The sequence below is a fragment of the Strix aluco genome, chromosome 15 (assembly GCF_031877795.1).
Source record: "Strix aluco isolate bStrAlu1 chromosome 15, bStrAlu1.hap1, whole genome shotgun sequence".
Classification (NCBI taxonomy): domain Eukaryota; kingdom Metazoa; phylum Chordata; class Aves; order Strigiformes; family Strigidae; genus Strix; species Strix aluco.
The window spans coordinates 14,133,769-14,157,445 of record NC_133945.1 but is presented as its reverse complement, the minus strand read 5'-3'; the positions used below and the strand labels follow the sequence as shown (position 1 = coordinate 14,157,445).

Below are 23,677 nucleotides of genomic sequence, written 5' to 3'. Positions count from 1 at the left end.
TGGTTTCAATGGCATTAAGCAGTTCCGTTTAACTGCAGACAGAAACAGGTTTTCAGATTTAAGTATCAGACGCTATCATTACTATGGCTATATCACTGAATGTTCTAATTTTATATACATGCAGTTAAAAAATTGTATTTCTCTTAAAAAGAAAACAATAAATACTGACCATTCAAGGAATGCTTTGGGCTGGCATTATTCACACTGTTTGAATTGGCCAACTTCAGAACAGTTTTGTCAAAGCCTGTTATGCAGCAATCTACTCCTGTCATGGAGCACAGGTGCTCCTGGTATTCCGCAGTTGCTTTTTCAAACCTTAAATGGTTTAATATTTTAGTCAGCATTTTACAGAACCAATTTTCGGTTTTCGTAAATAGATTATATTTTAAACATTTCTTTACCACAATACTCAAAAAGTTCACATGTCACCTTCAGCAAAAGAAAGGGATTAACATAGCATACAAGTTTACTGTCTGAATTTCCAGGTTACGGCATAGTATAAAGGCTTTTCCATTCAGGTTTTAATGCCAATTTCAAACCAAGTACAGATTGAAGGAGATAAATTTGTTTTATATTTGACACACTTTTTACCTGAATGAGTAAAGCTGAATACTGGTTAACTACATATCATTTAATAGAGGATTGTAAAACTGGGTCTAGGGCAACAATTCACACCTGAAACCTGACATTTCTGAGAAACTTCTCATGTATTACAAAGCTGCACATTATTTTAAGGAACCTTACAAAAATGGGAAAAATATATAAATATAAAACCTAATTTTTTTGTTTTGTTTGGGGATTTTTACATGGCAGGTAAATAAAAGGTGTCCCTTTTTCATTTCATACAGAAGAAAGGATGCATTCCTTTAAGGAGATGAAAACACCAAAATGAAGGCATACCCTATCCGGAACATTGACCCACTTATTTGTATCTGCAGCCAAAGATTCTACTTCAATAGACGTAGAAGACACTTTTTCAAAGCTGAACTAAAACTGCAAAGCATTTCCCTCGGAGTCCCTCTCTTGGCAAACTGTGGCAGGCAATCAGATCACACCATTGGTCAGCAACTTCATTACAAAATATTTAAATTAATAGTAATTTGCAATGGAAAATTAAATACAATATGAAAATAGTATCGCTGTGTACAAAACACTAAGGAAAAACACCTTAGGAACACCATTTATATTCAATCTTGGTAATTTAGTTAAAACTAAAAGTTAAAATATCTAAAAATGCTGGATGCATTAGGTATCTCAGAAAGACACAATGACTAACTGACATGGAAATTAGATCAGTAGCCTTGATTCACACCACAGTTTAAAAGATTCAGAACTATGCATAAGAAGGAAAAAATGTCCAAGTTTGTAACATACAGTTATCTGAGAAAACTTACCGCCCTTCTGCTTGTTGAGCTACAGAATTGATCCAGGCAAGACTCTTCCCAACTACAGCAGAAGACCAGACAGCAATACCCTGAATAGCTTCAGGACAGTGAAGCTCACATAATGCTTCTACCAGCATCATAATTGTCACTTCCAATTCATTTCCCTAAAACCAAATCAAAAGCTTTATTTAACAATTCTCATATAAAATAAGAGCTATATACATGGTTAAATATGTGGAAATGGTAAAGCAGTATTTCATTATATGTATCTACAAGTGAATATATGCTCTGCATATATTTATTCATTACACTGCTTTTGGAAAAGCAGGGGTGCTGAGGGAAGAGTATATGCTGTGAATCCACAGCCTGAATGTCAGTAGTGAGCAATCACTATGGGATAGTCTGTACCTATGTAAGTATGAGAATTCATAAAGAAGCAGGAAGTAATAAATATCTATCAGACCTCCTTTGTTAAAATATTTATGCAAATCAAGTCATGTACTGAAGAAACTATTCAACTTTTTTAAGAAGGCTTAACCATTTTAACTAGTCATCCCACCCCTGCACTATCTGCTAGTTACTAGAGGAAGGATACCCTCACGATACATCCCCCTCCTGCTCAAACCCACAGGTAAGCAAAGACACTATACTAGCACAAGCTCAGGAAGGCCTCACACTGATACAGCAGAACTTTCATGAGGTTTAAGCAGAACCTGCCACTTAAAAAGAAATTGCTCAATTCAAACTGCGAACAAACTACAGCATTCATTTATGTATAGTATTTGACCACATGTATACAGCACATCCTAATCTCCAAACTACAGTATCACTTAACCACAAAAGTCCGTCAATACAGAATTATGAGTTTAAAATGTGGCTTTAAATAACAAAATCTTTTATGGACCAGTTGGTTTAATAACTACTGATTGCCTTAGCTTAGTTTTTTTAGAATATCGTGGGAATATTTTTGCAATAGTCTACAGAGTTTGAAAAGAGAATACCTGAGAGATACTATTATTAGTTTTCATCTCTGTGAGTAAATCAAAACCATGCCTGACTGTCACAGCAGGCTGGCCAGCCAGCAATCCAACTCTCATGATGGAAAGTCTAATCCGCGTTAGCCAATCTTGGCATGTCTGGCGATTAGTATAAAAGAATGTCCTGATGACCTTTAAAGACAGAAAAGGTAAGTTTTACAATACCATTCTTCTGTATGAATCAAAATAGTTACATTAAGTACTTAATTAAACAATCAAAGTCAGGACAGATTTCTTTTCTCCAGTTGAGTTTTCAATTGAGAGATGAAGAAACAGGTAAAATTCTGAATCTTTAATTTTATTAGTGCAGACAGTCTGAAATCATGCATAGCATGCAACTGGCCAAGCATACTAGCAAGCTAAAAATCCTGAACTGAACTGACTATAAATTACACATTACTGTAATGTCAAAGTCTGGCAATTAAACAGCTTATTTCAACAGTAAAGAATGTTTTGTAGTTAGAACTACACAAAAGGGTACGTTGTTTATAGATAATTATTATATTCTTCAAAAGCAATTTAAAGCCTCACGTAATTGTGTTACTTTATAACAGGACTGCCGACAATCTACAAATAAGTGACTGCTACAAATCAAAGGTACTACAGACTTGCTTGATTTGTACCACTACACAAGCTGGTACTCCAGAAATAAATCCTGTTTTCACATGTTCTCTACGAATAAGCAAAGTCAAAGCCAGACAAATTAAGAGCCTCAAACTTTAAGTTCTTCTGAAGTTCCACAGTTAAGACCTGAACAACCCCAAACCCACTGTTCATTCAATAGATTGTTTCAAGTAACATCAGCACTCTAAGACAGACAAACCTTGGGTGGAGAGGTAAGGGCATTGGCACATCCTTCGTAAGCATTGTACATCAATTTTTCCAAGTTCTCCAGATACTGTAGAAGGAGAACAAGCCTAAGCTGGTTGCTACTGTGTCCTTCATCATTGTCCGCAGTAGTCCACTGGCTAACATCTTGGTCAGGGTTTAATGTATGGGCTGCAAGACTCCTAATAATACCTACACGTTTTTCCAAAACATTGGGAAAAAAAAAATTACCAGACAGCATTTTATTTAAATGTGTCAAGGTATAGCAATGCTAAAGTAAAATCCCTCAAAAGTTAATAGCAATTATGCAATCAGTCTTCTGCCACTGCACTTCTTGATGCGTCAAACATGCTAAGATCTATAACCACTGAAAAATAAAGCCATTGCGCTTCTTACCCTTGGCCATGAAGTGCTTAGCTGCACAACCTCACCAAAGAAACCCCATAAAAATAGACTATATTTTTTACATTACCTTCAATTGTTTGAAATGTATCTTGGGCTCTACCCAGAGGAGTTCGTAACTTCGAAAGAACAGTAAACTGAGCTGCTTCCCATACAGCCCATTGCCAAAGAACAGCATCAGTCTTCAAGAGATTACGTGGGATGGTCGGTTGATCTCTCTTATCTAGTCTTTGACAGCTATAGAATAATCTTTCTAACCAATTATCCTTCCTGAAAGAAAACATCAGTACATTAACACAAATTCAGGTGGTAACAAGTTTATACTGCACACACTTCAGCGCCCTATTGCTTTCAGACAAATCTCTCATAGGATTATTTCCAAGCAACAATGTACATAGACAAATATGCAAAAAGGTGTGTATTTGAAGATATTTATAAATACCCAAAGATAAGTGTAAAAAAAATGACTGAAGGTAAAGCAATGTAATTTGTAAAGATAATTACAAATTTTAAGCCAGATGTAGCTTGGAATTCTTTACTATAAATTCAACATCCATGGATTTCAGTTCTAAAAGAAGTTCTTACCCAGTTCGGTGAGAGTTTCCATACAAAATAAAACTAATGACATCAGAGAAATCCTGTGGGTGGAATGTATTACTTGGAGCTTTGCTCATATGACTTCTTATAGCCAAAGAAATTTCTTGTATTTCTGTGTGGGTACGGTTACTGCAGGAAGAAGGGGGGAAAAAACAACCCATGCTATAATATATTTGAAAAAAAAAAAAATCAAAAAAAGTTGCACAAAAAAGTTAAACACATACACAGACATACATGCAATGACTGGAAATAGATATACTCTCTGGTACTATGACAAAGTGCTTTAAGATTTCAGGTCCTTGAGACAAATTGCAGGAGATAATGTTACTGAAGCTTGGATAACATGGACATTACAAGTATTCATATTTGCTGCAAAAAGTGCTGCATAGTTTATCAAATTTATTAATTACTTTGTGTACTACTTACTGTTCTTAAATCTGTAACAAAGTAGAAGAGATAGCAAGACACTTCATGCTCTTTCATTTTAAATTAAGACAGTATGACAACATTCAACTGGCATTATTTTTCAGATAAATGTCACTGGAGAAAGAAACTAAACCATTCTCTGTATTGAAGTTAATCTGAACAATTTACCTCAACACGACATCTAAAGGAATTGACTTCAGAAGTTTTCCAAAAGTCTGTCTTACACGAGCACCGCTATGTACTAGTTGAACACGACACACATCAACACACCTGCATCACCAAAAAGGAAAAAAGGTGGTAACATTTCCATTAACAGCACAATTCAAATAATATACAGAATTCTGTGCAAGTACCTTTGTAAAAGGTCATCTGGGAGGGAAGAAGACAGGGCATGGAGGCTACTACATGCTTGAAGACAAATGTTCACATCTTCCAGAAGGGCTGAATTAAGGAGTTGAAAGGAAAAAAGAAGTTACTCTTGCTAGAATTAGGTAACTTATGCATTACTCTGGTTGTGGTAGAACATCTAAAGACATTTTTACAGCACAGTTGGTAGAAGGAAACACAGGCTTTAAGCAATACTTTTCTTTTGATTTCATTGACTGGTTTTACTATAACAAATGCTTAGTAAAAGTTGCTTGTGCTACATGTTACTTATGGGCCTTTTCTGACAGCTGACAGATTAATCCTTCTATAGTCTCCATACATTGGCATTATACACAATATATTTCAATAAGAAAAAACTAAGGTAAAGTTAGTAACTCCTGGCCTTGGGAAGTTACTGCTCTTACTAGTATTATGTTACTAAAAGCATTTGTTTGCATAAGTAATAGGTAGGGATCCATTTGAGGAAAAATATAGAAGGAAAGTGTATGTTTTTGCACAATATGAACTGGAAGCACCCCTAAGAGTAAAATAAACAACAAGTACAGTTACAGCTATCAGTGGTATATGACAAGGTCCCTTGTGTACTTAATTAAGCCACATAAAAGACAGTTAATAAGTAAAAATACACAGTATCTTACTGTTTGCTAAAAGTCCTTTACAAAACTTGTGAAAAGATGGGAGTGAAAATAACGGTGCATATGTTTCTGATTTTTTCATCAGAACAGCCACTTCCAAAGCCCATGTCATAAGTAGTTTCCTTCAAAAAACAAAAGGATTGGTCACTAATACAGTTACAGAAAGATATCTTTCAATATAACTTGAACTACTTCGTTACAGACGAGTATACCATAACTCATATTTTTTAAACAAAAGTTTTCATAACATTAAAAATGTCCCTAGCTTTCACAGCGTTTTGGTAATACAGGATTGTAACTATTGTAAAAGGGTACTTTCAGTTAGCAAAAACTTTTTTCAGTAAAATTTGATAGCTCTGTTTTTACTGTATAGCTCTTATGAAGGTTTCAATTTTTCTAGTTTTCATGCATAAAAATAAGCAGCTATCTTTTCCACAGGTGTTTCATTATTAATGTTTCAAAAAAAACCCCAAATACTGGACCGATTAAATTTACCCCAAGTTTTACAGACAAAAATTATCCTGGTTTCTGAATTAGGGTATTCTACTGGGAACAGAAAAAGTCTCCTGATATGTAGAAAATGTTAGTTACCTGGTATCCTGAGTAAGGTTATCCTTCTTAAGCAGTAGCCCCAAAAGGTTTAGTATGATTGAAAAATGTTTTTTTGTTGCTGTGGTTACAGTACTTATAACTGCTCCATCAAACAGAGAGGGAGAAGAAGAACTGAGGCTACTGGATATGAAGTGGTCATGCCTGAAAAGGAAAGGAAAAGCAAAATATAAAACCACCCCAAGATTAGGGATACTTCCTTAAAGTATACAGGAGGGGGCAAAAACAGCAACAACAACACAACCCCCCAAACAAACAAACAAACAAAACCCAACCAAAAAACCCCAGCAGCAAAAGTTAATGTACACCCACTCAGTAACTGCATTATGTCAAAACCCAAGTATTTTGATCCCTGGCCTAAAAGAACAAAGCTACAATTTTACATCAGTCCATGCAGTCCAGTAACCTGGTTTCAACTGTGGCTAGTATCAAATGCTTAGTGAAAAAAAAAAAAAAAAAAAAAAAAAAAAATCAAGAAATGTACAGAGTAACAGTTAAACTAGCACATTCCCTTACTTTGACATTTGTAGCAATAAGGTCCAAAATGTGGTTAAATCTGTTGTTTACATTTCATTACCTCTCCTAGATCTCACAGTAAGCAAAATAGTAAATAATATTTCCTTATTTACTTTCAGTAGAGTTCTCCCTCAGTTATCTCTATTCAAACACAGGACTTCTAATCTGTCTTTGAATAAAATGCCAAGTTTTAAGCCAGGATATGGTTTCTTGGCTGAGATACAGACTTCCTGAAATTAATGAAAGTAAAAACTGATTAGGGAAGTTTGGGCAAAAGTGTAATTGTGATAGCCTATTTAAATTCATCCCTCCAACAATATATTCTACTCAGATCAGTTCATCCTTAAAATACTGATTAATTACTAATCTTCATACCTGGAACAGTGTGAATATAATGTATAGAGTACTGCATACTGGACAGCAGGAAAATGAACTGCTATGTCACCATGAACAATCATCAGATTTTTACTCAGTAGTGCAAACACAGTCGGCGAAAGGGCCCACATCTATAAAACAATCACAACATAAGCAAAGAAACATAATGTATACAAATCTATTTTTAAGGGTAGTTTCCATACCATTAATTATCGTGTTTTGCTTCTTCCCAAGGGAAACAACTCTATCAAATAATTTTCTGACCTTAATTGCAACTATTTTCTTTTCCCTTTTTAAACAACCTGTTAAAAGCAGTTTATGTTTTTATTTGGAAAGATCTGGAACAAGTGTCTTCACATGGCTGATGTGAAAAGAGGACACACTAAAGCTGCTGGTATCTGTCTTACTTTTCAAAAAGAATTACTATGACAATCTTAGAATCAATCCATGAACAACCCTGATAAGATGCTCTTCCCTAGAAACTGCTTTTGATTATGCACCAGCCAGGGATGCAGTCCACCCATTCTGTTTCCCCTAAGTTTTAAATACTGGAAGTTCTTCTATAACATAAGTTAGGAAAAAAATATTGATCATTTTAATTATACATATGTGCACTACTGGTCAAATGCATTATGGCATATTTTAAGTAAAAAAGTGTTTTTAAACTTATTGCACAAACTTCTACCTATGGAGTTTTTACTCACCCCGATTAATGAGTTTTTAGCATTTCCAATAGTACTTAGAGCACTGAGGTCAAATATAACAACAAATTTTGCATTATCCACATTGAATATATGCTTCTTGAAAGAGTCATGCTGGATTTCAGAACAGGCCTCAGGAAGATGTAAACTATGCAGAAGACTATTTAGAGCACAGGTCATTTCTCCTAGAATCAACCTGTAAGCAGTCTCCAAAACAGGAATGTTCTTCAGGCTCAGTACGGCTTGGTATACAGCGTGGGCTGCTGCAACAACCTTGAGAATATATATACAGTAATGATTGATTAGCATGAAATCATAAAATATATTAATCACCAATGCAGAATTTAAAATTATGCTTCTTATCTATGTCCTATACACATACCTATACACATACCTATGTCCAATACACATACCTATCTTCAGTTTTCTGTAATTAAGTACTATTTACAGAATCTATTAATTAAGTTCTGGATCATCCACATAACACACTGAGCATGAAAGCCACATCAACTAAGGACTTCTCTATCTGGTGTGATGACCAACTTACAAATTCCTTATCAAATCTAAATGCCAAACCCAAGAACTAGTTACATCTACCTTTTCAGAAGTTTCACAGATATATAGTTAGATAAAAAAAAAAAATATATATATACACTTAAGACGAACAAAGTTTTACAGCTTAATGAATATATTCTAGGAGATGCATGAAGGCTATTGTAGTATACCTGTAGAAGTCACTCTTACCTCTTTCTCCTTATGATAACGAAGAACAAGTAGTTTAGACTCTGGTATAAATAATTTCTCTACAAACGACGATGGTAGTTTTGTATTTATTTGTTCAACAATCTGGGGGTAAGAACCAAAATGATAAATGTATTTAACTACCTGAATTTATTTTTAGTAGAATAGATTATTAAAGATTAATTAAAATACTGTTCTTCTAGCTTGTATACACTATATCTAGAAAAAATATCTTGCCAGCAATGCAAGTATTTTGTATTTGCTTTCCCAAATTCCCATTCAGAGAATCAGTTATCTTCAGGTTTTAACAGCACAGGTGAGAAAGTTGTATGATTAATTTAGATCGATGTGGGTTTAAGAGTTTGTGGCTTACGCATTAAGAGCTATGTTTTGAAGAAGTCTTATTTCCCAGGTTATAGCGTAAGTAGATAGATAGAACATATTAAGCACTAAGATTCTGAAATTCATCAGGTGGTATTATCAATTGCAGAGGCCAGAGAACAGCTCTGTCCAACAGTCAAGCCAGAGAGGCAGGAAAAAAAAAAACCCCACAACAAAAAAACCCAACAAAACATGAACACTCAGGCTGAAACAAAACACCAATTTATCAATAGGCCAAATGTATAAACAAGCTATCAGCATAAGCTTTACAGAAAAGAATACAAGCATTTAGAAGAAGAATTTCTTGCTGGTGATCAGGAAAAGTTTTAAATATTTATCTAATACACACATACAAAAAAAGCAAGGTTGCTTAAAAATACTATTTTCCAATGCGAAAACTGCAATAATAAAAATATGTACAAACCAGTGTCAACAGATTCAGGACTGAAATGATATAATCAGTGCCACAAGTCTGACAATTTTCCATTTGATCTAATCCATACGTGATGACCATGTCACAGTGTATGGTCATACTTGGATCTAGGCTGCCAAGTAAAACACCAACACACTCATTGGCAGCTGTAAGTACAGCTTCAGAAAAGAACACTTGATTTGCTGCAGTCACACATCTCATTACTCTGTACAGAACCTGGAAAATTAAAAACACACCTAAATTACACTCCATTAAAAAGAGACAAGGACTGCATGCTATTTAATTACATTCACATCCTTTCAATAGCCTGTCCCATCCACTACTCTGCACCTTGGTAAATTCTATCAATAAAATATTCTGAATAATGCATGCCATGGCATTACACTTCAGAAGAAAAAACAAACCTTCAATTGCCGGCTTTCCTACTCAGTTAAAGACCTGCAGAGACCTAGAAAACTTAAATTCATTATTCAGAAATCTATTCAGTTCCAACTGATGTCAACAGAACTCCTCCTGTAATAGGCAGACTAGCTTTCTTTTCTTGAGATTTTGTCAAAAGAATCTTCTGCAGATTAAGACACAAGTTACATAACTGTCTTGGCTTTAATTGGGAAATCCATACACTTATTTATCTGAGAAGTTTTGTCCCTCACAGAATTCTGCAAGGGCAAAAATTCCAGTTGTGCAGCACATGCAGCAACAATAAGATTTTGACTACAAGTATTTTTATCTTATCTTTTCTTTTTCTTTTAAATCATTCACACCCCCTACAGTTCCTGTTACAGAAGTATAGCAGCTACTTAGCATATTATACAATATTTATTCTGAATTTACACCATCCTGTACAATACTTTAGAACAAGAGGACTGCTATCAGTTTTGATACAATTACAGCATGGATAAGAAAACCTGCATTTTATAAAATTGAACTCAATTTGAATTCAGTTTTTACAGCATCATAGCAATCTGAATAAATGGTGACATTATTGTTACAAAGAAAGATAATACAAGCATAAACCCAGCTGCATAAGTTAAAATGCCTAAAAATGTTAGTTTCTGCTATATATGATTCCCATGTGCCACTATCTCAATCTATACCTTAATATTTAATAAAATTATTTCATCATATTTCTTCAAGAAAATACATTTGCTCAAAACCTAAAGAAACCCAACAGTGAATAACATCTTTACATGGTGATAAATCATGTCAGCAACAAACAAAAACTCAAATTCTTACATCAGTTACATATGCTTCCGTAATTGGTGGTCCTCTAATCGGGCTGAAGCGTTCCCCAATACTCCTCACCACAGTACTGAAAACCCGAAGAAGTGCAGCCAGTTTAGGTAGTGATACTGAAGGAGGAGGAATATCTTCATCTACTGATTCCCCAGAAGCTACGTGGCTGAGGTCCTACAGCATGGAAATTTATATATCAGTACACATCATTAACAGTTATAATACATGCACAAAAGATCAAAAGATTGAAAATACTTCACCTATTTTACAGACATATTATAGATACTATGCAATTATAGCTATATTTATCCAGTGTCTCTAACTTCACATACATACGAAGATGGGATATAGGCACACAATGACGATGAGCAAGTCACAGAGCAGTAATGAGATGCTGCTCCTTAGTTTAGCCGCTGAAACAGAGTACTTGGACTATATCTTGTAAATTAAAGCAGAGGCTTGTGATGTTCCTGGCCCCTTGGACGTGATCATCCATATTGCTGCACTGTTACAACAGTTGTCTGCACACTTCTACTGCTCTCCCAAACAATTCCCATCCACAAATTGGAGTCAGGATGTTCAAGTGGCCGTTCCCATCACACTGTTTACATGCAGCTACCTTGATCTGGAGACCATGAGCTTACTAGCAGGCTACTTCATGCCAGCTGGCATCAGTGCCTGGGAACATTCCCAGAAGTGCTGATCTCATTAGTATAGATATAGCCTTGGTCTAACCCACTGTGAGATAAAAAACACGCTAGCTGGAACCACCTCCTCCATGATTTAAGTTAACACATGTTATCTTAAAACTCTTCCATGACTAAGAATACGCACATTGTCCAGCTCAGCAGACAAGCTGATAAGCAGCAACTTACTGCACTGACTAATCACTTTCAGCTGTGTGCCCGCAGCCACAGCAGTGCAGGTTTCTGTGGGCCTGACACTGCCAAAGAGGTCTGTGAACCCTAACTCTTAAAAGCTGCACCATCAAAAGCTTTGGTGTACATATAAGTACACTATTTCAAATCAAATTATTTATTCTGCTTTGAGTGAAACTGATAATGCTGGAAGAACAATTTCATCTACAGGATCTGCATGTTAACATACATAATATAGCATAATTTAGTTATAAGCACATATACGTACAAGCACATACACCTTAAGAAAAAGACAACACCCCTCTCCAAAAACCAAAACTCTTCCTTTAATGACAGCATTAGATAAACTCTGTGTCCTGTTAACTAAGCAAAGATTACAAAGTCAAAACAAAACATGTTAAGTGAAAATACTTTTGTTTTCTGTCAGTTCCTGCTGCATTATTTCCTGCACAATATAATCCGTTACTTTATTTTAAAAAAGAGATTTACCATTAATCCCTCTCCCCCATAGTCACTACTTCTGAAAAAATCTGAAGTTGGACAATTAGAGAAAATACCAAGGAAAGACCATGAAATGTCTTCACTGCAGATTTCTAAAAATGAAAGCATTCCTGTTTGATTGTTTTTGTTTTTATTACAACATAATATTCTCAAACAACAATGGCTGAAAGCCTGGTTGTGATACTATTTAAGTAGTTCATGAAGATTCATGTAGAATTGTCATTGTATATGACATCAATATACTCCATAACTTGATCCTCTTTCCCCAGGAAAACCATACAATTTTATTTTCTACAAATGTAATGCATCCGTAAGAATCACAGCTGTGTGTTTATTAAGAAATCCACAACAGTTCACTCTGGTATATACCATAAAGTCTTGTTTACCTCAGCATAAGCTTCCATATCTTCTAAAAACTGACCCAAGAGTGTGGTAGAAAAAGTAAGATCAGCCACCCAAAAAGGCTCCAAGCTCTGCAGCCATCCTGTATAAATAAAACAGGGCAATTAAAACAGGGAAACAAGGTAACGTACAAAAAATAAATTTTAGTTGCATATTGCTGAGGTAAAAGTTGATAAGGTAAGAGAAGGTCATCTGCATGAAAATTTTAACATAAGTTGTTTTTAAAATAAACTGTATTTTTCTCCTCTGTCCCTTTGACAAATTCATTTTAAGGTTCAGTCCTGCCCCACAGCAGTTAAACATTAAGGACAAAATTTAGGACTATGATACAAAAAACATAACAGACTTGCTGTGAATACCTCCAAGACAACTGCTATAGCCATAGGAAGAAGTTTCCCACTTTCTTAAATGTGATTACAGTATCTTTACCACAAAGATGTTCTAGAAGTACATGGGAGAAAATATATTCTTTCACAGAGAATATATTAAGATCTATATACTTACTAAAAATTGTTAAAGTTACACAAAACAATTGATGTGCAAATATAGCCCAAATAAAGCATCCCACTTTTCCAGATATAGCATAAAATGGCAAATAGAAATTTACTAAAAAATTAGGAACAAAGTTTCTTGTTAAGTAGTCAGAAAGTCATTTTGGTTTTATATCAACTTCCATGTCAGTAGGACCAGACCTGTGTAAGTAAGCCCACATCATCTGCAAGCCAGAGTGGACTTACATTAGTGACTCTTTGGCCAAACTTACCAGACACTTGTTGCGTCAGTGAAGGTTTCTGAGTGTGATCTATATGCCACCCAACCAGTATGTCCACTGTGTCCTGGAAAGCAATTTTGAAAAGGGGGTTTATTACCCAATTTGCTGCACCAACATTTCTATGCGAGAAAGCAAATAGAGAGGACAAAGTAAGCTTACCCTAAAATTGGTGCTGAAAATGTGTGGGTAGCATCGGGACACCAAAAGGATGCACTTGACACATTTGCACAGTAACTCTGGTGTATCCACATTTTCTAGAATGGACTGCAGGCTGGTCATTACAAGCTAAAAAGTAAAGCAAAGCCACTAGGCATTTCACATCATTAAAACAGCATGTGAAAAAGTTATGATATTAGACATACAGAGATTTACTCAGTGTTGAACACTTTTCAGCAAATTACTTTGATTCAAACAACAGAAACATCCCAATAATCTTTCTGCAGGAAGGAGAAAAATGTAAAAAGCATCACATATACTGCATGAAAATAATCATTTCAAGTGGGCATTTCCTTGAAATACAGTAGACCCAGGTTCAAGTCTTGGGGATGCTGTTTTCTTTAATCCTTTAGCTGCAGAACAGCTGACTGGTCTAAGTTCCTGTTTCTCCTGCTGAAGCTTTCTGGCTCCATAAAGTACATATTAAATTGGAGCACAGACATGGACATAGTTGTTCTACACCCAAAATAACAGACCCTAAAACTTGAACCAGGGGACCAGATCTGTCTGCACACATCCCACACCCTCTCAAATACAACTACAATCCAAGTTAGAAACTCTAAATAGGAGGTAGCACGAAGCAATCAACAGGTTGGGTTTTGTGAACCATTCCACTTGAGTTGTCTTTTTGGTCTCAACAAGATTTTTCCTCTTGGATCTGCACTATATACTAAAAAGTCGCATCAAGATATATATCACCCTACAAAGACCTGACTTTCGTTTCTAACATAATCAGAATCAAAGAATCCCACTCAGTCAGAAAGTTCCCTTCCAGTTGTAATTATATTTACTTATTATGTCAACATAGCAGTACACATTGTTCATTCAAGTTTAAAAAGCTGATTCAAGCATTACACTAGAAAAATCATTAATAATCCTGTTTTAACTTGTAGTCTTACCTGCATTAAAGATGAAAAGGCTTTCTTTTCTCCTACAGTCTCTAGTGCTTTGTAGGTTGCACACAAATAAAGAAGTTTAACTTCATCTTTTGTGGATGAGCTGAATTTGCTAAAAATCCATTTAAAGATCTTCTCAGCCTCGTAGCTCAGAGAAGCACAAAGAAGGCCAAGACAGCATGCTCCTTCCTGTCTCAGTTCTTGAAGCAATTTGCTACTGTATTTTTGGGGAGGAAAAAAAAAGAAATGTGGAATCTCCAGACATGAGAGCAGAACAAAAGAAACCATGAACAAATTAAAACATTTTCTAAAGCAGAAAAATATAAGCATGAACGAAGCTGCTTCTCCCCTACTTTACGGCAGCAGTGATGATGCTAAAATAAAAATTAATAATCTGAAAAATTCTACGAAATATTATTTCTATGGAATAAATCAACTTGAACAAAAATACGCAATAAATAGGCTATTCTACTTGCAACATGCTATCCAAGGAAAAATATTCTTAACATACAGCTGATTTTGGGTAATAACACTGAATTAAACACCAAAAAGCCCCACACACCTGAGCTCCCTCTACATATGCTCTTAGTTGGATATAAATGAATTAGATCAGGTTATAAAAAACTCAAGTACAATTTGCAAGCTAGACAACCACAGCAGTACACTCTGTACACTACTACACCCAGGTGATTAAACATAGCTGAGACAGACTTCATATTATCCACAACATAAAAGTCACACTTGTGCATTCAAATTCTCTCCATGCGAAGTGTACTCCAGACAGCCCAACAGTATTGTTCGTTTGTCAGACTGTTTTAACTCTCCCTCAGTTCTGTCCTGTTACTACAATGTCACACACATGCAAAATTAGTGAATGAGTTTTTCAACCTTTCCCCCCTCCATTCCATTTCTATATTGAAATCCAAACCTAATGCTGTCGTTATTTTTGCTCTTTAAACTGCTTAGTTTTTCCAGCTTACCTTTCATTGAGTACATCATGAATGGCAGTCAGGATATTATCCAGTTGTTTAACTAGTACCTATAATATAAGATACATAAAAGGCACAAGCATAGTAATGGCACGATAACTTCTGCAAACTAGGTCCTGTTTACATCCACATTAAAAACACCGTTGCCAGTTCTGTTTGCTAACAGAATGCTATTATGCTTTCCATGGCCACTGCAGACTAGCATAAACTATATTAAGCAATACTGCAATATTATCCTACAAGTTATATTTCATATTTATTTACAGTAGCCACAAAAATACACTGGCAGGCTGCTATCAAGGTTTGTTCTAAGTTTAGTTCTTGCTGATAAGATTACATCACAAATGTAAGACTCACCATACAGCTCATCAGTAGCGTCTACTGAAGACCTAGTCTCCTATACTAATAACCAATTGTATCAGCAGAATATTTAATACAATCTGAAGTATTAAAATTTCTCCTTAGGCGATCCTGACTTTCAAAGAAAGGGAGTACTACTTTGGGGGACGAAACATTACTGATGAACCAGTGCTTCTCAGTAAACACAACCAGAAATACTTCTTTTCCTAACATGCACTAAAAAAATCCAACTACATTAATGAGTTGCAAAATAATACATGAGCTGCAACTGTATAAGAAGTTTTCTTGATGAGTTAATTGTTCTCTTTTCTTCAGAAAGATATAAATCTTTAACACAGTGGATGCTATCTATTTTTGTTAAGTTATGAGCAACATTGCTCTTTTGGGGGTGGAGGGGAGAGAAAGAGGTCTACATGATTGACTCCTCTGAACTGAAAAGGACATTGTAAAAACATGCCTGGTATCTGCAAAAGACCCTATAAAAGAGACAGGAGAAGGCATCTATAGAATTTAGAAGCTGGAGCATGAAGCCATTACATGGCAATTGCCACTGCCTAGTGACTTTTACTACTTTAGTTTGTTGAACACACATTTCAACCCTGAGAATGGGAAGAACTCTGTTAAACTACACTTAATAGGGTCAAGAACTGCAGGAGCTACTGCTACATTAAACACTGTCCATTATAAAGTTTTAGGCTTGGCACCATGGGTATCACTCAACATCTGATCTTGTTCTCATTAGCAAGCTAGGAGAAGTTTAAAGAAAAGTTTCTCAGTGACAAACTTAACATTCTGACCACCAACAAGTACCAAGTTTGTCACCAAGTTAGATAACAGAATGGCAATTCCAATATGTTCTGAGATACCAATAAACCTAAATAAAATGCAGTTACAAAAAAACTGGGGGAAAAAATGCATTGAGAATAATGGATGTAGGTTAAAAAAACCCACCACGGAATAATTGTGGAAAGCATTTTCTCCCCAAACCCTTGTATTAACAAGGATTTTGTTTCAGAGGAAAGCTGAAGTATGAGCTAGGCTTGTATATGGTCTGCTTATACCTATGTGCACAGAATAAAAAAAGTCTCAATGTTGAAGTGTCACACCTTTTGGAAAAGAGCACAATTACCACTGGTAAATTAATATATAATGGGAGAATGAACCAACTCGTTACAGATATGAATAGACACATAACACCCAACCCCTAAGTTCTCCAAAACAGTGGGGGAGATATGTCAGACAAAATACTCTTAATACCTCACTTCAAAATAAGTAATATTAAAAACATATACTCACAGTGGGATACTCCCCCCCCCCCCCCCCCCCCCCAATCCTTAAGAAACACTTGAGGATATTAGAGAGTTCAACAACCCATTAAAAAAACCCAAAGATGCAATGAAAACAAAGACTTATTTTGTTCTCTTCCCATAAAAGGAAATCCACGTACAAAGGTGTTTAGCTAGAAAGTGAATAACTCTAAGGTGAGCTATTCACAAGACTGTATAAGTATCTGCATAGTTTTAATTTAAAATACAGAAACAGCTCTTGAACAAGACAACAACACGTTTTACTTCTTTTTTCCTCTATTTCCTTGTTGAAGGATGCAGAGAATATTGCTAAGACCAGTCAAAAAAACCCACATGTATTGTCATATTTATTGCTATAGCTCATGCACTCAGTAGTTTACTTTAAGGCAGTATGTCATAAGTCATCAAGCAATAAAAAATTTCCTGAATGACAGAAAAAAGGACAGGCAATCCAGGAACACACTTTCCTTTGTTGTGGAAAGAAATTCCTTGTATATAAGATATTCCTCACAGACAGACCCCAATACCCAGATCTTTAAAGACAGTTTTATAAAATGAGAAACTCCAGGGCTATGGAAAAGTAAAACTTACTAACCAGTTTGTTTTCTGGTTGCTGAATGAATTCTTTCAATTGCTTTACAGTAGCCAGTCTTCGGTCTCTGTCGTCTTCCCGAGTAATCCTCCGAAGAAGATTTGACAGTCGAGACTCGTCAGAATAAGACAACGATCGCTCTGAAAAACAAAAGGCAATTATTTCTTTTCTCTATAACATTTGATTAATAATATCTTTATTGCCCAAAATGTGTATTTATAGACTCAATAAGCCATAATAGCAATTTGAGAAGTAAAAAACAAATATCTCTATTTGTTTTAAAGCTAATATGAGGAAAATTAAATGTAAAATCTAGTTTAGCTACCAAAATATTTCATTTCTTCCAGTCGACAGCCCAGTACCTAGGTAGAACTCATTCAGAACCAAGCAGAACTGTTTACTTCTACACAAAAACCTAGCTTTAGTTCCCTTCTATGTAAATGGAAGTAAAAAAAAAAAAAGGAGTGTGTTTATATATTCAGACTTCTGTCTGAATATATAAACAAAAATAATTCAACAAATAATATTTAAAGAAAACCTGGTGGAAAAAACAAGCTGCTTCTTGAAGCAAAGAATCAGATTTAAGCCCAAGCAACTACCAACAAACAAGATTTTCTCTATCATTTTGGCACCAGAAAGATTATGAGTAGTCTTCTGATAGCTAGCAGGGTTCTGTTTTGAAAAGAAAATTAGATCTACTCTTCCTCTACTAAGGAACAAATGTATACAGCATAGAGAGGTGCAGGGGCTACTGATTTAAGTGGATCATAATACAGAAGAATTAGCATTTTCCTAAGAACACATTTCATATCGCACTATTGATACCAGTGAAGGTCACAACTCAGTTTACCTGATTTAGGTACCAATTACAATGAATTCATATTAATAATTTATTCCCCTCATTTGCAAAAAAGAAACAAAGTTTCTTTTGAAAAGTTTAACGCTAGATGTTTCATGGTGATTAAAATTAGAGGATTCATGGAACATTAAGAGGCTTCCTTAGTCACCATGACTCTTATGAGAACACCCAAGACAACTACAGACAGCATTTTTCTCTGGTATGTTACACATCAGTCATCTGATGGGAGCAGCCATAAAGGCAACCTGATTATAATGGAAAAATACTGACAGAAGATTACGTCTGCCAGCCTGGGAACTGCTGGCCTGAGAACCCGGCCTGGGAACCTGGAGCATCCTTGAAGGGCAGCTGGGTACCTAAGAACCTGAAACATCCCGAGATACCCTTGATAAGCACAACAACAAACTTGTGTCCGGCAAGGTGAAAAACAAGACTGAAATGGCGGAAAACACCCTGGGAAAGAAGGAACTGGCAACAGCTATTGGCTGTTCCAGCTGGAAAAATAGACCAGGAAAGCAAACATTGGTCTGAGAAAATAGAAAGCAACATCATCTATTGGCTGTTCCAGATGAAAAACAGTCGTAAAAGCTACTGTGGCTCCAGGTGGTTGCATCCTACGCCCCCTTATGTCTCTAACAATATAAAAACAACCTGCTTTCTACCCAAAATGGAGCTTCTCTCCAAGAGCTCCCCCTGCAAAGACTTCACTGTGCAAGATCTCCTGGACAGACTGGACCCTCGCTGGGGACACCTGACTGACTCCAGACTCTGATGCAGATCATCTTTGAAGTGAGACTTTGTCATCAACTGGCCCCACTCCTGGGAGAAGTTTAGCGAGTGCTGTACTGGTAACACTTTGAATAGTATATATATAGAGTGCATTTAAGTAATTAATAGTTAAGTATATACTTGCTTTACTAGTAGTAATTTGTAGTAACTTGTAATAAAGAAATTTAAGAAACAAAAACCTTTGTGTCCTTGCGTATTACAGAATCCTATGAACCCACTCATAGGCCACGGCATCATCTACAGGAGAGCACGTCTTCTGTATTACAGTCATGAAGAATATTCTCAACCTTATTTTCATGTCTTTATTTTAATTTTTAAAAGAGAGTATGAATAAAATAGGCTTTGATAATCTGTTTCTTGCCAGGCATCGGTTTAAGCAATTAAGCCTGAAGACACCTGAAATTCTGAAGGATGAGGCAGGTTTAGCAAACATTAAAATTGTAATACGAGTCTGAAGGATCAAATCTACGTTTTGTTCCTAGCTAGCACAACCACACAAGACATGTTGAGCTGTTATCTGACAGGCATGAAGAGCAATCCTTTTAAGATGTTACTGATTTTACAGAAAACTAAGGCACACGTATCCATTTAGGAAGAATTAAGATTCTTTTCCCTTCCTTTATCTGGAAACCACAGACTTCAGTAGTGGACAAAAAGCCATGCTTCTGGTGAGAAATGTACAAGGAATCACGATCAGAAAGACACCTTCTGAAGCATCATCTGAGGTCTTTCTGAGTGATGGTGCCAGACTAATAACTACAACCCCTGCTAGACGATCACTTGCATCTGAAGATCTCCTTGTATTTCTGCCCAGAGTTGAGCTAGCGGCTGTAGTCCAAGGCTTGCCTGCCAACGGTCAATGCAAAGTCAAACTTCAGAAAGATGGACCTAGGACATTTACCCACCCAAAAAATTTGATCAGCCCTGGAGAAGAAAGGAAAGGACTAACACAAAGAATGCAGCCTGCCCAGGCAGGGGTGTACCATGTTTACCATTTTCTTTAAAAATGGCAGTAGTAGAAGGTCACCAGACCAGGGGAAAAAAAAATTTTTTTGAAAGTTCAAATGGAATAGTTCTGAAACAAAACATATGCAAACAAGAATGAAAGTTCTTTTAAAGCTTGATTACAAAGGAAATTAACACAGACTATGATACACAAAATAGAAAGTACAACTGCTATTCATAATTCCACGGGGAAACTCTTCTGCGAGGAAAACAGTGTTCTACGTTACTGAATGTATCTTGAAAGCTTAAGCTGAACTGAACCTACACACACTTATTTCACTAGACTGTCTACGTATGAAGCCTCTCAAAACAGCAATATGAATCTGTCCTTAAGTAATTCAATGCATTGGCCACCCCATAATACAGTCCTTTCCAAGACAACATATGTGTCTTATGAGAAAGAGAAAAGTCTACTCCACAATATTCCTCCAGCTGCACTCTACCAACACTAACCTAGACCACGAACACACAGTACACCTCACTTCTCTTCTGTCACTCTCAGTTTGCACTGATCTCTGCCATTCAGCAAGCACATGGGAAGCTACACCAGCACAGCTAGGTTAGGTCTAAAGATATATTAGATCTTTGTGAGGTCCCTAAAAAAGTCCCCCCTCCTGTTCCTAAAAACGTTGGTTGACTCTTCAATGTTAGATGAAAAGTCAACAGTAAGTATAAGCTTTGAATTACATTCACAACTTGCAACTTTTTAGTGTTGCCTTCTCTGCATTTATCTTTTTGTTTGTAATCTCTTAATGGAAAGTTGCAATTTATTTTGAAAAATGGTTCTGCTGTTCCACATATAAAAAAAAAATCCTAAACCCAGAACTGTATAGATAAAACTACCGCCACCAAGATTACTGGTATGAGACACATACTTAACTGCTACTAGAACAAGATGTACTGTTCAAAATTCTCTACTTTGTTTTTATTCAGTTAATATCTGATGAATACTGGCACTACTCCCTAAAAGGAAGTGTTAGCTGTCTGTTGAGCCATAATCATAACCTAAAAAATAAAAAAAAAAGTAAAATAAACTAACCAAGAGCATGGCTGAAGCTATCCTAATCAAAGGACTAGTTAATGAACAAGTATATGACTTCTGCTTTGTGAAAAATCAGCAAGGTCTGAGCCACAGAATTGTCTTACTCACAGAAGGTCTCATTCACAGAAGAGAACTATTTTAAAACTTGCTTAATGCACATGCTAACAAACAAGAAAATATAGAAGAATTTAAAACATAAGATCCTGTTGCAACATAATCCCACTGTATTCTGAAGATACAAAAAATCAAAATGACTTGCTGAAATCTACAAGAATCACAGCCCAGTTAAAAGGGAGAAACTCCTGAAATCTGACATCTAGAGGACAGAATAAATACAGACGAATGCAAGTCATAGGCAGCAACTTCAGACATCCAAAATTATAGTTCCTAACATTTTAAGGATTAAAGAGGTGCTCACGTACCTAGGAGTATAGTCTGAATTTTCTGCCAGTACTAAATTCATGCACAAGCCCACTACCAGAAGTATTATTTACAGAGTCCTCTATTAGACAATTCTCTATTTCCTCTACATAGAAATTATAATCCCATTCTGGTGTCTTGATATAACAATTATTCAGTCCTTTTAGTGCCTTAAATTACATCTGAGTTTAACCCATTCCAAAGACCAGGCTTTTGCAACAGTCATGTTACCACCTGCACCTCAGTGCTTCCACTTGCAAAGTACACAGAACACTCTTCTTTCACCTTCTGTGTCCTCTGAAATACAAATCCCTGAGGAGAAACACTGTGTCCTCATATGTTTATAATGTGTCTGGCATAAAGTAGTCACAGTTTTTGTCAGTGGCTCAACTACCACTTATACTAAGTGATACAATAAATGACAGTGCTTAGTCATAACAAAGTTTCTACAGAAGTCCTTGGACTAACTTCCTTTTTTTTTTTTTTTTTTTAAACTATGATTTAATCCCAAATAGTGGGAAAAGTGAAGCCTTTTTCTCAAAAAACACGTGCCCAGCATTCTTGTACCCTCTTGCAACTCTAGATTTCCTCTCACTGCATCTCCCAAGACCTTGCCCACATTCTTATGATGCCTCCGGTTCCTCCCTGGCCTCTAATCCTCAGCTGAGCAAGAGGGAGCATGAGTTGTGGCTGGTTCAGGAGTACACATCTACTGACTAACCAGCTGGTATGATGTGATGACTAGCTGACCTGCAGGCCAGTGAGAACAGATAACGGTTGAGCTCACTGCTGAAGGCTTTCCCACACTGGGGACTCATTAATTAACAACTCTTTACTCAGGCATCAATTTTCAACAAATCTAAGAGCAAGTTCTCCTTCTTGGAGCCCTTGATCTCTTTGCCAAATTTACCTAACCTGAATAAGGGTTCAAAAGCTATTTAACGGAAAATGAAAGACTGATAGCATAAGCCATGTAGTCGAGAGATCTGCCTAACCTATGGAGGAAGTCTCAGTGCAGGGAACAGTAAAAACAAGATGACAGTTTCCATCAACATCACCTAATCATATATCACAAAAAATAAAAACCATATAGATTGCCTAATCATACTGAACTTGTTTTCATATTCTGAACACAAGAGAGGTTGCCAATAGGACGTTCTCTTTTCCTGAAAATCTGTGGTATTCTTACCCTGTGATTTCCTCATGTCTTTTGTGGCTAAAGCACGATTCCCATGCGGAACACTGGTAAAATCAGGATTGGTCACATTGTTAACTCTCAGCTCTTGCCCCAACGACTTCCGACCATAAGTATTTTCCCCAGATCCTCCATTGACACTGTAGCCACCTGTCGAAAAAACAACATGAGATTAAAACAGGCTATCAGACCATATATTTAGTAAGGTAGTATGTTATGAGCTATTCAACTCATATGCAGATTAGCAGTCCTATCCTCTACCACCTTCTTTAGCTTTGTTTTCCATTTTCACATGCAAAATGTTTTGTAATGCCCTGTAAGTTTCCAGGTCACATATTCAGAATCTAATCAGTGCTTTTTGAAGCACATGAAAAAACCTTTATTGCAATAAAGTTTAACATTGATTTTGTTGCATTTGAGGTTTTCTTATTATTACTTTTGACCCTGCATTTTACAAGGCCCTTCATGTCAAACTGCTACTACACATGGCTTGATACATTCACTCACTTGCTCCTTAATTATGCACATCAATTTTCCACTGTTTTTGTTATAAATCCACCACACAGGCTCAGTAAAATGACCAGAAAAAAAAAAAAGGAGAAAGCTTTTAAAAAGCCACAGAACATTTATGTGTACAGATTCAACAATCCTCCCTAAACATACAACAGTCCATATTTTCATACACTAATACTGACATTATCTTAAATTAATTGAACTCAATCCTACATTCTCCCACTTGAGATACACATGGTACATCTTCAGTAA

At 36.0% G+C, this 23,677-nt stretch overlaps 1 protein-coding gene across 4 annotated transcripts in view; it reads right to left on the bottom strand.

Moving 5' to 3' along the window:
• The window catches only part of SMG1 (SMG1 nonsense mediated mRNA decay associated PI3K related kinase), a 67,412-nt gene that overhangs the window by 30,542 nt on the left and 13,193 nt on the right, over nucleotides 1-23,677 (bottom strand). For all 4 annotated transcript variants that reach the window (XM_074841352.1, XM_074841351.1, XM_074841353.1 and 1 more), the window contains 22 exons: nucleotides 22,907-23,062; nucleotides 17,606-17,742; nucleotides 15,335-15,393; nucleotides 14,358-14,571; nucleotides 13,402-13,527; nucleotides 13,234-13,306; nucleotides 12,455-12,552; nucleotides 10,690-10,863; nucleotides 9,445-9,669; nucleotides 8,643-8,744; nucleotides 7,902-8,171; nucleotides 7,198-7,328; nucleotides 6,289-6,450; nucleotides 5,701-5,819; nucleotides 5,029-5,116; nucleotides 4,844-4,945; nucleotides 4,238-4,378; nucleotides 3,723-3,922; nucleotides 3,246-3,442; nucleotides 2,387-2,554; nucleotides 1,395-1,549; nucleotides 170-315 (listed from right to left, as the gene is read on the bottom strand). In XM_074841352.1, coding sequence (XP_074697453.1) covers nucleotides 170-315; nucleotides 1,395-1,549; nucleotides 2,387-2,554; nucleotides 3,246-3,442; nucleotides 3,723-3,922; nucleotides 4,238-4,378; nucleotides 4,844-4,945; nucleotides 5,029-5,116; nucleotides 5,701-5,819; nucleotides 6,289-6,450; nucleotides 7,198-7,328; nucleotides 7,902-8,171; nucleotides 8,643-8,744; nucleotides 9,445-9,669; nucleotides 10,690-10,863; nucleotides 12,455-12,552; nucleotides 13,234-13,306; nucleotides 13,402-13,527; nucleotides 14,358-14,571; nucleotides 15,335-15,393; nucleotides 17,606-17,742; nucleotides 22,907-23,062 — 3,243 coding nt within the window. The remainder of the gene's footprint in view (nucleotides 1-169; nucleotides 316-1,394; nucleotides 1,550-2,386; nucleotides 2,555-3,245; nucleotides 3,443-3,722; nucleotides 3,923-4,237; nucleotides 4,379-4,843; nucleotides 4,946-5,028; nucleotides 5,117-5,700; nucleotides 5,820-6,288; nucleotides 6,451-7,197; nucleotides 7,329-7,901; nucleotides 8,172-8,642; nucleotides 8,745-9,444; nucleotides 9,670-10,689; nucleotides 10,864-12,454; nucleotides 12,553-13,233; nucleotides 13,307-13,401; nucleotides 13,528-14,357; nucleotides 14,572-15,334; nucleotides 15,394-17,605; nucleotides 17,743-22,906; nucleotides 23,063-23,677) is intronic.